Genomic DNA, 15,462 nt, shown 5'->3' on the forward strand with positions numbered 1-15,462 from the left:
TCTGCAGCCATGACAATATGCAGCATTAATTTTTACAGTGGGCTTTAGGATGAAAAATAATGGTTTTTCACATATAAGTCTATTTTTTAGATCTTATAGTGCCAAAATATGAACCAACCCCCTTACTTAAACTATTAATGGCAAACCCGAACCAGGTCAGATTTTCTTTGCAATCACAATGCCCAGAAACGCGCTCTACTGCCTAGTGCAGAAAAAGGTGATGCATTGTCCAATATATGACATAGACATGACAAAAGGGATGCTGAAGAGAAACAACATCCAAAACAATGCATGACTATTGGTGATCACTGAATCTAGAAGAGTATCTTTAGTTAGGAATTTCATGATCAGACACACAGGGCTTGAGGCAGCAGGAGGGAAATCTCAGTGAAGAAAGTGGAAGTCCTCCCATGAACTTTAGTAGGGTCAGGATTTCATCCTAAAGGAACAGTTGGTATGGAACCTGGTCATTTTTAGCATTTGCTGAAATGCTCAATATATTCATATGGATCTTATAATAGCAAACCCTATGGGTAATACTTAACACTTATATACCTTTGGTGGACCTGTGCCTAGATGAGAAATGATTACATTGACTAAAAATGTTTCAAGTTATAGGTTCAGCAACTGGTGCTTTATGACTGTGCAGGTATATTAGGATAAAACTTGCATTTGAGAGCAGGGAAATGAAGGTGTATGTGAGTATAAACTGAATGGAAGCATAAAAGTGCTGAGTTTCTTCCGCGTTCAAAGGATTTGGGAAGATACTACAGAAGCTAAATGGACTGAGGAAAGGTAAGAGACAGCATTTTCAGCATTCAACTCTTACATTTTTGTCTACTTTTAGTTTTAAAGTAGTTTTACATGACAATCTGAAAGAGTTTTCTGTTGGAGGGTAAGAAAATAGTAAATAACCTTTAGCCCTTTATAGAAGAGGAATTACTGACAAAGGCTTTTTAAAAACATCACATGGCTATGGCTGAAAGTTGAAACTTGAGCCTGTGCAGCAGAGAGAGAAGGTTGGGAGTGCAGCGCCTCTTTTAAAAGATGCTTTGGGAAAGTTTAGAAATAGCATGTCATTACGCTCTATTTAATAAGAAGGAAATGAAGGAGCTTTGGGTATCTTTTTACCCCAACACAAAGCCCAGTGTAAGAGCCATTGAGACTTTGGTGTGTTTCCAGCATGACTGCATGATTGACATATTATCCCTGGGAAAATAAAAAATGTTGTTCCAGTTTGCCAGAAGTTGTTCATTTTCCTTTATACTCAGTTTTCTCCAGGACTCACAGTTAAACACTTTTTATTTCTTTTGACTAGAATTACTTCCATTAGGGAAATGTTGCCTGAAAATAGCATGCAGTATTAATGTATCATTTGTTTCTGCTGTTGCCAGCAGTAACATGTTTCCTTGGCTCTCACCCCACTGACTGTGGATGAGATCAAGTTGATTATTCAGCAGCTATAGCCTACCACCTGCTTCATTTTTTCCTTAACATGGAAAGCTGTTAATACACTATCTTGCCTTGTTAAAGCCACATTTGTTATTCAGCTGTGTTTGGTTTTGTTGTTTTTTTTTTTTTTTTAAACATCATATTTTTAAGAAGTGGATTCATACATTAACAGATTTTTAATCAGTCAAATGAAGATTAATTCTGTTTTATATATCTGAGAACCTAGATGAAGATGCTGATTTTATTTATTTATTAAGTTCACATTATGGTTCTACCATTCAAGCTCTGAATTTTGTTAGGAATAAAGTTGTGTGTTTCATAGCACCGTTTCTGGAAATGCTACTGAAGACTTCAGTGCTATCTCAGTTTTCAGTTTTGTTATAGATCATTAACTACTTTGGACTTTATCGTGCTGGTTTAGGTTATGAATGTGTCTTACCATTTACTCATATTCTACAGAGGAAGAGATGGTAATGAGCTCTGTTCACTTTGGTTATTTCTTAAAATTCTGAATTTTGCTCTTCTTTATATAGATATCCATACAATTTTGAGACAGCTTAAAGCTGTTTCTGATCATGTTACCAAAAGAAACATTTGACTATCTCTTCAGCAGAGATTTTAAATTGCTAGCTTTCTGATCTTCCTTTGGGATTATAACAGCATTACTTCCAAATGTCCTTTGTAGCACGCAAAGTGTGAGCAAATCCAGAAATCACTCTACTTCTTTAAATGTAATGTTTCATACCTAGTAATACTCCACTTCTGTGAATTGCATTAAGTAGTAGATGCTATAATTTTAAACAAAAAAATAATACTGCAAACAATAATTTGAATATTTGATATATTTGAAATATATAAAATATTGTTATCCAGTTATATCAAATGTATGTTAATATAACATGATACGTTGTTTTTGAACTCATATAAAAGTACAATATTCTGTTAAATGTGTTGTTCAATTTGAGTATACGATGAGGCAAAATGTAGCTGCACTGGCATCCCCTATTTGTTTAAAGATAACTGACTTCATTAGTGTTTTTCTTGTGTAAGTGATGCAAGCCTATATCAATGTTTCCTTCTCCTCGTCCTTAGTAAGGAGGTATTTGCTTGATTTGTTCCTTTTCCTACTTTTCCCTTTGAAATAAAGCAGTTGCATGTGTATTTCAGTTGTGTCTGTTCCCATTTGGATCTTAGCCAGATTTTAATGGAACTGGCAACATAATTTTTAAACAGTTAAAGGTTGTATTTTGTGTTTGTTTTTTTTTTTTACTGGATATTTCATATGGAGATGTTAAAGGAGCTGTGAAGCAAGCTGAACTGCATCCAAGTTAGTGTTTTTTTAAGTTAAAGGAAAATTACACTGTTGACATTTTAAAACACTTGTTTTGGAGCAGGTTAATTTTGATATTTCTAAAATTAATTTACGTAGTCCTGATCTCTGCCTGTCTGCCTGGGTAGCTAAAAACTACACATACGCTACAGCTGAAAAAGCAGGGTAACAAGGCATGCCTACTTAATGTATGTGTCATCTTCTAATCAATGCCTGTGAAGTTACTAGCTCAGCTGTGAAGCTTAAAAGAGTTTCCTAAGGCAGGCAGTGAACTGGAGCTGGTGGTGGTATGCAGTTTGTGACTTGTCAGAGCAGTTGGCAATTTCGGTCTAATGGTTTCAGCATGTGTCCTTCACTTCGAGGTTGTTTAAAAATGTAACACTAATGTGACTTGCATTTAAGGCATATGAATTATTAGAGTGAAAATGTAATAAGCTCTAAGGGTTTGAAACCTCTGCAAATGAGAAGGATAAATTATATGTTAAAAGAAGTGGTCTTTTGCTGTTTCTGTACATCACTAGCAAAATTTCACTGCTGGATGTCAAGATGCATTTGTCAGACTATTTTTTACTCTTCTTTTCTGATCATTTTTCTTCATGCCTTTATCTACAGTTCTCTCTATCTTACTTTCTTGTCTACTGAAACATTTTGGCAATACCAAGCTCCCACAATATTGTCCAGCTTCTCAAATCTCCCTTCTCCCTTTGTCCCCCCATAAATGTGGAAAGTGTAGAATTTAAAAAAAGTGCTGCTTCTCTACTTCTGAAGAGAATTTTCTACATTCCTTGTAGCTGTTTAACAATAGTTAAACAGATATATTTTATACACTCATTTTGCAGCATGTTAAGTTTGTAAGGTATTTTATACAAACCATATTTCATACCTCATGGACTGGACCCAGTGCCCCATTCACAGAAGGCAATATTGTGCTCCCCCTGTTTTTCATTGTGGCTGTACTTGACTTGTCCTATTCTCTGGTGCTCAGTGAGGTGCCTTCCAGCACTGATCTTGCACCTGCATTTCATGTATCCCATTGCCTGCTCACGTAAGTTTTCTCTCCATCTGGTACCGATGGATGGCCTTACTGCTTAGCAGGGTTACGAACATTAGAGACCAAGCTGGGGTGGAAACCAGTAAGTTTTCAGACAGCTACTGACTGGTACTTAGCAGCAGCCCCCCTGCAACTTCCATAAGTTGTGCACTCACCTAGGTTTATATCCAGCTATCCTGCTTTTCCAGAAGTTTGAATATATGATTTTTAGCTTATTTATTATTTTTTTTCTCCAGTGATGATTTTCAATGGTGTATATGGTCCAGCTGTTCTGTGATTTCTTTTCAGGACAGAATCAAAGACTGACATTAACTGCACATTTGACTGCTTCTGAAAAATTTTAGATTTTTATTAAAATGTAACTGAGAATCATACTATAGTGTAATATATTTAAAAGACTCAGCACTCCTTTAGGAGTAGAAGAAGTACTGGTACTATGTCACTTTTGCCTTCTGTGTTTGATAATTTGCTACTACTAGCTAAATTCTTAAATCCACACAATAAGAGAAAGGAAGAAATAGAAGACAAGAGCTCTTTCCAGTTCATTTTTAGAGAAGGGCTGCTTTTCTGTAGTGGAGAAGTGTTATGTTACAAATGGTCTTTTGGTTTTATCCTTTTTGACTTTTCTTATATGACAGTTTTGTCATAGACAGGTGATTGCACATGACATTTTAAATGTCAGAAGCCACATGTGTGATGGACTCATTTAGGGTGTCCCTATTTCAGTTTTCCCTATTAAAATCAATATGATTATTGATGTCAGAAAGCATTAACTTCACCTGCAATATTGTAATCTCAAGTGCTTTAGTTCAGATTTGGCTTGACATTGATTTCTGATCTTATTTAGATGAGTGGCTTCATTTATTTTAAGTCTTCTGCTTTGGAATTGGAAAACCACTAGAAAAGTAAAATTTCTTTGTGGAGAATCAGCCTGATTCTTCCTTCACTCATTTAATTAAACAATAGGGATAAAGGTTGTCTTGAATCATAAAGGATGATTGTTGCTGTAGTTGTTAACAGATAGAGAAATTCTTTAAAGCCCTGTCTTCTAAATATATAGAAGGTGATAATAAATTTTTTTCTGTTTGATTTCTTTTTAGCCAACATGACAGCCTTGTGTTGGATATGAGTCATCTTGTTAGAAAAACTGATTAAGAAGGTCTGAAATAGAATTACTGTTCATGTGCATAAAGCAGAAATGGCTTGAAACCAATTAGACAAGCACACAAAATATGTAATTTTCTGTTTATTGTTTAATTAAAGTTCAGTTTTGTAATCTACAGCTGGATTAGAAAAAAAAAATCTGGCATTTTAGGTTGTGGGTAATGGTTAATAGTGGAAGACAACATTTGAGGTGGTATTTTGAATTGTGGTCCAGTGTATAATAATATCACCATTTTCAAAGATTGTGCTTATTGCTGATTGTGTTAGATTATGTATAAATTTAGGCCAGTAATTTATATGAAGAGTGCTTTGGTAGGTCTCACCATGTCAGCAGACCTCTAATAAACCCTTTTTCCTTATGAATATGACTCATCTACTGCCTCAGATAACAAAAGTGAAACTGGATCCAGAGAGCAGCTAAGGAATACATCAGACCAGGTCTATGTTGAGTATGGGGGGCCAGTTACAAACATACTCTTTGTCTGTGACCTTATATGCTTCAGATGTCCTCATTAACAGACCAGATTGCCATCACGTGGCACAGCAGATGCCAGAGTAGGAAAGAGGCTGTGACTCTGCAGTGTAAATAAATGATACAAACCTACACTGTGGATCAGCATGAAATGAAATCTTGCTGTTGGTCACCGTAAAAAAATATCTGTGTAAGTATTAAAAATCTGGTTACACTTATACTGAGGATGATGTTATTTACATAATGGAATAGAGCACTGCACAGGATAACAGTTCTTATTTGAGGTAGGGAAATAGGAGTTATTATAGAAACGTGCTACAGTGTTAGCAATCAAAAGATTTTTAAAAGCAAAAAAAATTACTTGTAAGAGGAGATATTAAACCTTGTGGTTACAATTTAAATCATCAAAATTAGGTATGTTTTTAGTTTAGTCTAAGACATTGTTTCACGGTTGTGACCATCTTATCTGCGTGATGCTTGGTTGCTGGCTGGGGTTTAACCACAACACAAAACTAATATGCCAGATCACCAGATCAAAGCCAGATCATCTTTTATGCTGACAATTATTATGAATGTCCACTTGTAAGAAAGGTCATATAGCAAATCCTCCGAAGAGTTACATGTAAAAAGGTAGTCAGTCCCTGTGAACCCCTCCCATGTCCCACTGAGGGAATGGAAATAAAGACAAAGAAAAGCAAATTCACATGTGTTTATATGGGGGTTATGGTCTTGCTATCATTAGCGCTCCCACGCTCGTTTTTTGGCTACTGACTTTCCAGTTTGCGAGTGTCGCTTGTTGAAATCACACCCCCTTGAGCCAAATCGGGTGATCTTTTTATACAATAGGGTAACAGGAAACTAATGAATAGTGTAATTCTTGGGTATTTGGGTAATTAATTACCAAGAATTACTATGAAAATGTAACATACTCCATGCGAGTAAAGCCAGTAGAATCAATGTGGAAAAAATTCTAATTCGGTTTAACACACAAATGTAACAGCTTACTGAGGTGAAAATGGATTTCTTTAAAACTTTGTCAGTCTGTATTAAAGCTGTAGTAAAATAACAGTATCAGTCCTCCATTGGCACTTCCGACACCTTATTCTAGTCATACTGAATCTTTTCCTCATATTTCTCTCTTGCAATTTATGTGTAATTCATAATCATCCACAGAATAACAATATGTGTATTTCAGATACATAAATGAAAACCATGTTTGAAACTGCTTTTACACTTACTCCTTGTGGCTTTTGCAGTGTTTATGCCAGAACAGGACTGGATATTTGGATCATATTTTGAAATCAGGATTAGAAGTTCATTGTATTTTTTTACCTCATTCTATTTAAGCTTGATATTGTATTTTCTTCCTAGGTATTTATATTCTTAAAATGACCTAAAAAATCCATAGATTTGGTATTTTAGAAAGCTTTGTGAGGCTATTTATGTCTAATAACTCTAAGCTTACACATTTTTTAATAGCTTGATATATCAGAGGGTAGTCAAATATTATTTTAAAGACAAAATACTTAAAGGAGAGTAAGAAGCACAAAAAAAAATTTATTTCATTGTATCGAATATAATTGTAATTAGGCCATTAGCTGACAGAATTCTGTGCTGTCTAGGAGGAGATAAAGATATGTCATATGCTCACAAAAATGAAGGCTGGAAGATGAATAGGCCTTCTAGGGAGCTGATCTTTACAGATCAGATAAAGATTCTTCAGCTCTCTTGCAGTCCATGCTACATCAAAGGCTGTCTTTCAGAGATAGGAGGATGCACTTGGAACCTGGAGACAAGACCTTCAAAAATTGATAGTTTTGAGATTGACTGGCAGCTGGGCTTTGGGTTTTTAGTTGTTGGTTTACATTTCCTTTTTTTTTTTCCCCCTGTGGTTTTTTTTGTTTTTTTTTTTTGTTTTTTTTTTTTTTGGTGTCATCTTTTGTAATCCCTTTAAAAATTAAAGAAAAGTTGATAGGCTGGTGAAGTAAATAACACTTGCATCTCATCTATCTTTCCCAATAGCTATTTTGCTTTAAAGGTAATCATTCTCTGAAAGATTTAAGGAAATATAGTAGAAGATAACTATTGACTTCTTTGAAAGTTTGAATAATAAACTTATTTTTGGGCAGTGGCTGTCTTTCAAGAGATGATTGGTTTTTTATTGATGAGCTAAGTATTCTAAAAATAATGCATCCTGCACGCTGTTTAGAAAATAGCAAGGGAGAGAAAAGTTCTCATTCACTAAAAAAAGTTAAAATAAAATTAAAAATAAGGTAGAAATAATTGTTTAATCTAGGAACATTTATTAAACAAATGCTTGTTTAATCACTGTGTTCAAGCACCTTAAATTTGATGTCAGCTACTGTGTTATTCACACTGGCTAAATCTGGCATCATCCCTTTTGGTCTCTTACTTAGAAGCACCATCTCACAGCTGCCGGGCATCCTCCAAAAGCATAAGAGATGCTACTACGTTTTGTTAGCTTTTGCAGTGCTTTCTTTCTGGTCATGGTTTTTCAATTTATGTACTATTTTAGAGTAATTTGAGTTTCGTTGCCATAGTCTGAGAATCCTTGTTCTCCAACAGGTTGTTCGGTGTAGGGCTTTTTAAGTACCTTGAAGTAAGCCAGAATGTTTCTGTTACATGTTAGCTTTGTTCCTTTTCCCCTTTTTATTGATGACTCTTTTTTCATCCTCTCTATGTAAAAATATGATGTTAAGCAGAGCTTCATTCAGGGTCTGGGAACATCTCACACCTTTTGTCCTCACAGCACGCATATAGAGACATGGAGTAAGAAGTTGTTAAAACCCAAATGCAGAAATATGATTGTGCATGTTTGTTTTAGAACCATTTCTGCTTGTTTTCCTACATTTAAAAAAAAAAATCCCAACATTTTAGTATTTTCTAGAGAAACCTGTAGAGAACCACCATGGATCATGGTGTTAAAGAGGGTGTTACCTTATTAAACCCTCATTGTAATGAGAGGGAAAATGGGAAGTGCCAGGTGTCAGCCTGCTGTTGTGTTACTCCTCTTGGCCTTCTCCAGAGGCTCTTCCATCAAAACAGGGAAGGCAAGACCTGACATCTGCATACCTCAAAAGGAAGCAGGCATGATTTCTTTGAGAAAAATGAAAAATTAGTCTCCTCTTGTGTCAAAATAAAGGGCATAGGTAATGACTTGGCTTCACAATCTAGATATTTTTGAGCCAGGAGTTTCGACTTCTTACTCTGGCTCATAACAAGGCTCTCTCTGTGAAAGGGTGAATGTCTCAGTTATTAGACTCCATGTTGTAGCAACAAGGTTCTCCTTGCATAGAAATCAAACACTTCTCAGAACACCTTAGATTCACAATATAGTTTTTTTCCTTAAATTTAGTACTCTTCCCTTATCTTTCCTAAAACCATAAGTTATTACATAGGAGAGAATGATACTGGTTTGTGCATGCAGACTTACTATGAGTCAACCCATATATTTTAAAATACCCACTTCTCGAAAACTGAGGCCTTGCATTATCCATGCCCTTGTGATAGCCTGCACATAAACATTGATGAAGTCTTCTGCTGGAGGTGAGCAGGGTAGCCTGAATACTGTAGTAGAATGGTCTTTGGGAAATGCCTCTCTATGTTTTTTGCACATGTAACTTACATAGATGTCCATCACAGGATTGTTTTGTTGAAGTAATAGAATGTAAAAATACAATATTTATCCCCATTTTGAGAGATCAAATGACTTATTCTTGTGACCACTCAACTTACAGATTTATTTTAGTCCTGGCGAACAGCTACTACACTGACTACTAGTAATTTGTGTAGCATTTATAGGAATCGTTGATGAAAGATGATCTGTTTCAGGGAAAACAATGCTGGGTTGATATTAAGTTGGCTAGGCTTTAATTCTATCTCTGACATAGGATACTAGGAAATAAATTCTAAATATACATTCCAGCTAAACTTTTGGGTACATTCCAGCTAAAGTTTTGGATCCAATTTGGAAAATTGATCTAATAACTGATGCAAAATTTAAATTGATTGCTATGCAGTACAGCAAACTGCAGAGATTCTTCAGTTAAGCAGTCAAAAAGACATCCAAAAGGTGTCTCAGCCTGTTGCTGGAGCCAGTGTGTATAGGCGTAGCTCGTGGTCATGTGTACTTCCAATGAGGTGTCGGGGTTTAGTTTTTTGGAGTCAAGGAACAGCCATTTTCTCATTGTTCATTACGGTATCTCTGTTGCTGGTTGTTTGTGCTTTTGTATGGGCTTCGTTACCTTTAGCAGAGGTACACGTACCCCAAATGACAACTTCTCATTTTGGAAACTACTTCAAGGTATAAAGAGCTGTAGAAATGAAATGTAGTGTTATTTTAGCAAGTTACTTAGACAGTTAAGATGGATTCTAACTTAAACCTGACTGAAAAATTTATCAAGGAGAGTAAGAATACAGTATCTCTGTGGTGGGAAATACTCTTTCCCGCCCCACCCCACCTGAAACAAACAAAAAAACAAACCCAAACATCAAACCCCAGACAACTATATTGGTTTTATTTGCTTTTAGTGTTTATGCTTTATAGTGTGAATTAGCTGAGGAATCTACCACTTTTTCATGGAACTGGGGAATTTGAAGTGCAGCTGCAGTTCTTTCAATGCAAAATTCCTAGTAATGTTAATGCTCTTTATATTTCTTTTCATAATCCATTTATCAGCTTGTGCATTTGGGTTCTACTGTCTTTTGTGGAAAACAATTGCAGTTCTCTGGGTACCTTAAGGCAATGAAGGAGACTGTGAAGGAAATCCAAGCATAGTGTTGACTGCAGCTGTTTGCATGTGTAGTAAGTGTCATATTTTGCTTTGCTACAGACTGGTGAAACATCACTTAATTGGCTTGAACTCACCAGAGGATATGTAAATTTATATGCAGGACTGGCTATATTGAGTGAGGAAATTAGACAGACAGAATTGTTCTAGGAAATTACCAGAAAACTCAAAATACTGTAGGTTTCTGAGGAGTTTGTCCAGTGCAGTCAAGGGAGAGATGTACTGTGCTTTTTCACAGTGTAGTGCATCAAATTAATTTTTCTCCTGTACATGTGGTACTTGCCTACTCTGGAGGGTACCTCCAGCTGGCAATGCCTGTAAGATGTTAGTAGCTTTGTGTTAGCTAAAACTCATGGGCATTGACCATAAGACAAGTGTGTGGGGACACTTATTTTCTGGCAGCAGAGCACACAGGTTTGTTGGTGTTTTTTGTTTATAGAGAATGATTGCAAATGTAAAAGGAAAAGATCCTAAGTTTTGCTTTGTAAAATTTATCATCCTGATAGTTGTTAGAGAGGGGAGAGGGACTGCTGTCATGGGATGAGGTAACATAGGGGTTGCTATCCTGGATGTGGCTGGGGTGAGGTTCTGGCAGCACCATCTCTGTGATTCCAGCTCATGTGAACTTTCTGGTCATACTCCTGCTGGTTGTTAGTGAGAACTAACAGTTGACTCATCTGAAAATATGACTTAGACTACCAGTTCATTTTTTGTAGAATTGGTCTGGATATTAAAAAGATCATCAGGTTCACTGTGCACATATCGTTACACAGTAAACCGTTTTCATCCCTAGTTATCTGGTAGATATTGCCAGACTCTTTCTGTTATAAAGGGACTGTGAATCTCCAGAAACTGTTGCTAAATTTTCTGTTGGGCTATATAATAATTTAGTTTGGAGGGTGGGCACTCAACAATTAGAACATGGCTGTGTCCACATGAACTACAAATATTTGTATAAGGTAGCTGCCTCTTCAGAGTGGGCTTGCTTGCTTTCAGGATGGTTGCTTACTTCCAGGGCTGTGGCACTGGGGATGCGGCGTGCAGCTCAACTGGAGAACCCGCATTACACTCGGCAATTTTGATGTGCAAACTTGTAATAAACTTCTCATAAGCATGTACAAATAGATTTTTTTTTTGAAGGCTTATGATTTTATATAAGGAGGGACATGTCACCAACCCAGTGGATGTGTCTGTACAAGATTTTGATTTGAAACAGCATCATTCCTGTGCACTGTGCTTTGCTTCCCATGAGGCTAAGTGGACAAAACGGATTTCTTTCAAATTTAATTTAAACAAGAAAAATTCCCTCTAGGAGCATGTCTGTTACTGTGCAACTGCTGATGTGTATTCAGTCTATGGGACCAGACTACAGCTAGTCCGAATTACTGAGTTTTATGGGTCCCTAATAATCACAGGGGATGCCAGTACTTCCTGTAAGTGAGGCTAAATAATTTAATGGAGAAATAAATGTCCATAATACTGGGTTTTAAGATTCTAATAAATACTTGTCATTGGATGGTAATGCATATAAGGCAAGGTGATATGTGTAAAGAAAAAGTCTTTTCAGAAGGATATTGGTGGATTTTGAACTTAATTAGAACTTCTTAAACGACATTGGAATGAGCGTTGAGTTTTCTAATGCATGATTAGAGTACTTAAATAAGCAATAATAAACAAAATAGCACTTTTGAAATGAGAGGGCACATCTTTACTGAAATACACATATTTTCAGTAAAACAAATTTCAGAAAAACAAAGTGCAAAAAAGCATAGCTATATAGAAACTTATACAGAGAAAGCATGTATATGAAGAAACTAAAAAAAGGAAGACTTTGCTATATGAAGAATCGGTGAAGACTAAACTGTATGTCCTCTGTCTCTTTGGTTTTCAGCGCCTTGCTAAAGAAGCAGAAAAGTACCAAGCATCACATCAGTGGAGGGATGAATTTGGGGTAAGTTTCAGTTTTTCTCCTTTTCACCTTGTATTTTTTCTCTTTGAAATGTTAACTACTTTCTTACAAACATGTTTATATAGCCATGACAGAAGGAGTCATTGACTATGAATGGGCATCTTATTTTATTGAGTAAACAGAGTCACAGTCCAGGTGTCTAGAGAATAAAGTGGACTTTTCACTTCAGAAGCTCATAGGCAGCTTTAGAGAACTGTGACGTGGCTCTGAGGTGTGCACAAGACCATCTGTTTGTTTTGACATACAAGGAATGATTACAGAGAAGACCTCTAAGTGATGGTTACTATCAGTTAAAAGTGTGTGAAACACAGAATCGTAGAAAATATTTTTATAAGTTGTTTTTTTTTTCCTGATGTGGTAGAAAAAAGCAGGAAAAAGCTTAATAGAGAAGGATTTGGTTTTCTACATGCTATATTGGGAGTCATAGACTATTTTTTAAATCCCTTTCTATACTTAATAATTGCATCTCTTCAGTATTCTAGTACTACTGAGAGAGGCCCTAGCTTGGTCAAACACTAAATTGTCTTCTTCAGTCATTTCAAACTTACTGAATAACAAGTGTGATGATTGTAAAACGTACATTAATTCTTTATTACCGACGAAGCCAAATTAATATAGTGCGGCATGATTATAAGACTGTTAATTTTAGGCTACAGTTCCCTGCTAAGGGTCAAAGTCATTTTTTATGCCTTCATTTCCTGTTCCTTCAGAAATAAAAGCAGATGGTGCTTTTATGCGATGCTGCTACAAACCTAGACTGTATTTACACATTGACTAGTATCACAGTGGCACACATTTAAATACACAATGCTTTTCTATAATGTCTTTTCTGATCCAATGTTCCTCAGACACTTGGAGATCTGAAAACAAACAGACAAAAAAAACACCCTAAGGTCAGGCAAAATAATTCAGATAAGAGTGACTGACTTTTAGGGGTGCAATGAGGGTCTGGACATAGCCTGAATGCTTTTAAGCATGCTCTCTGCACAGGCACACCTTCATTAGAATGAAAGTATTAACCCAGTAAAACACAGACTGCATATTCCATAGGGATACAATACTGAGAATGCTACAGAGACTTTTTCTGATAATGTGTCTCTGTTTTGAATAGAACACAAAACCTGCAGGTTTGATGGACTCAATGCAGAAAAGTGTGAATACAATCAGATGCTCTAATTGTTTTGCTTCTTACTGTACACAACCAGCATGACATCAACAACACTGTCAACAGTTTTTGGTTTTCTCTTTACCCTTTACTTGCAGTAGAAGTCAGTCTTACCAGAGAGGCTTCTGGTCTTATCAGAATTCATTGCCAAGGAGAGATCTCAAAGTAATTTTGAAATGTGATTTTATAATAATGTTGTGGCTTAGGTAAAGACTATGGTCAGAATAAAATAAAAAATGCAGTTGGATTTATAATAAAGTAACTGCAAACTGAGCTTGTGCTTTCTGTTTTGAATTTGAATGAGAACAGTGTGCACCATATAATAACCTTGACATTAGGTTATGCAATTAAATTTCAAATAAATGTATTAAGCCTCTTATAATTTAATTTGTTCCATTTTTGCCAGAAGTAATCTTTCTTCTCTTCTGGCCTACTTTTTAGAAAATGCCTGCTCAAATTAGTTTGCACACATATCTTTCTGATAAACTTAATTTTCACTGGAAGATTCATTCTCGTAATGGCTGTGATGGAAAACAGAAGATATACTATTAAACTTTCTGCAGATGGTGGTTCTTAAAGTACTTCTGATAGCATTATGAACAGTGGACATCATGCTGTATGAGGTTCATTTCTCATCCAGGATTAGATTTGGGGAGATAAAAGCCCTTCCAGCAGCATTGCACATGAGTCACTGTAGAAAGAAACTCTCTGGGACAATCTATTTCTGCTTCTAATGAGCTCTCAATCAGCAATGTCATTGACAGTCAGATTGCAGCTGAACAATAACCTATGTATGGACTTTAAAGAAGAAAATATCACAACCATTGCTTTCTGGAGAAGTATATATGGGCTGACTTCAGTGGAATGAATCCAAAAGTGAAAGGGCAAAGAGGGATGGCCATAATACCAAGGTCTATACAGAGCTAGAAGGTATATGTCAATCAAGACTGCCAAAGTGCTTCTTCTAGCACCTTATTCAAAATATTAGTGTTTATTGCACAGTTCACAGCAAAAAAAGTGTGTAAGCTTTAAAGATTTTTTAAAAGCTTATTTGTATGTTAATGTTGCAGTATAATAAAAGTTCAGCATCCTCAGATAGGTCTTTTGAAATTAGCTAGTACAGGGAAAAACCTTTGAAGATTGAGATTTGGTCCCACAGCCCCGCTTTTGTTATCTCGGCTAATGATTTCATGTAAAGACTGTCAAATTGTCTAAAGGAGAGAATTTGCTTGCCTTTTAGAAAAAAAGTTGAGACTAAACCACTGATAGAAACAGAAATCCACATCTGCTACAATCCCTGTTCCCTACTGTTTGTTGTTGATCGAGAGTAATTTTCTTCCAATGTTTCCAGTGCTGTAGTATATTAAATTCCAGCTAGTTCAAGAAGTCAAAGCAAAGAAAAACAAAAGTAATAATTTAAGTTTGGTCTTTTTGGTAAATCATAGATTCGTAGAGTCATAGAATGGTTGGAGGGGACCTTAAAGACCATCTAGTTCCAACCCCCCTGCCAGGGGCAGGGACACCTTCCACTAGACCAGATTTCTCAAAGCTCCATCCAACCTGGCCTTGAATACTTCCAGGGAGGGGGCATCCACAGATTCTCTGGGCAACCTGTGCCAGTGTCTTTCCACCCTCACAATAAAGAATTTCTTCCTAATATTTAATCTAAATCTACCCTCTTTCAGTTTAAAACCTTACCCCTTGTCCTACACTCATCTTTTCTGTAGGCTCCCTTTAAGTATTGGAAGGCTGCTATAAGGTCTCCCCAGAGCCTTCTCTTCTCCAGGCTGAAGAACCCCAACTGTCTCTGCCTGTCTTCATAAGCAGAGGTACTCCAGCCCTCTGATCATCTTTGTGGCCCTTCTCTGGGCCTGCTCCAAGACGCCCATGTCTTTCTTGTGCTGAGGGCTCTGGAACTGGACATAGTACACTGGGTGGGGTCTCAGCAGAGTGGAGTAGAGAGGCCAAATCACCTCCCTTGACCTGCTGGACATGCTGCTTGTGATGCAGCATGGGATATGTTTGGCTTTCTGGGCTATGATTAAATA

At 36.5% G+C, this 15,462-nt stretch overlaps 1 protein-coding gene across 8 annotated transcripts in view; it reads left to right on the forward strand.

Annotated features, from left to right (window-relative positions):
• Positions 1-15,462, forward strand: part of CACNA2D1 (calcium voltage-gated channel auxiliary subunit alpha2delta 1) — a 431,936-nt gene that overhangs the window by 184,952 nt on the left and 231,522 nt on the right. For all 8 annotated transcript variants that reach the window (XR_005828022.1, XM_040595297.1, XM_040595291.1 and 5 more), the window contains exon 4: positions 12,172-12,231. Coding sequence is in view for 7 of the 8 variants with exons in the window: in XM_040595297.1 (XP_040451231.1) it covers positions 12,172-12,231 (60 nt within the window). In the remaining variant the exon portion in view is untranslated. The remainder of the gene's footprint in view (positions 1-12,171; positions 12,232-15,462) is intronic.

Source organism: Falco naumanni, chromosome 5 (assembly GCF_017639655.2).
Source record: "Falco naumanni isolate bFalNau1 chromosome 5, bFalNau1.pat, whole genome shotgun sequence".
In the NCBI taxonomy this organism is placed as follows: domain Eukaryota; kingdom Metazoa; phylum Chordata; class Aves; order Falconiformes; family Falconidae; genus Falco; species Falco naumanni.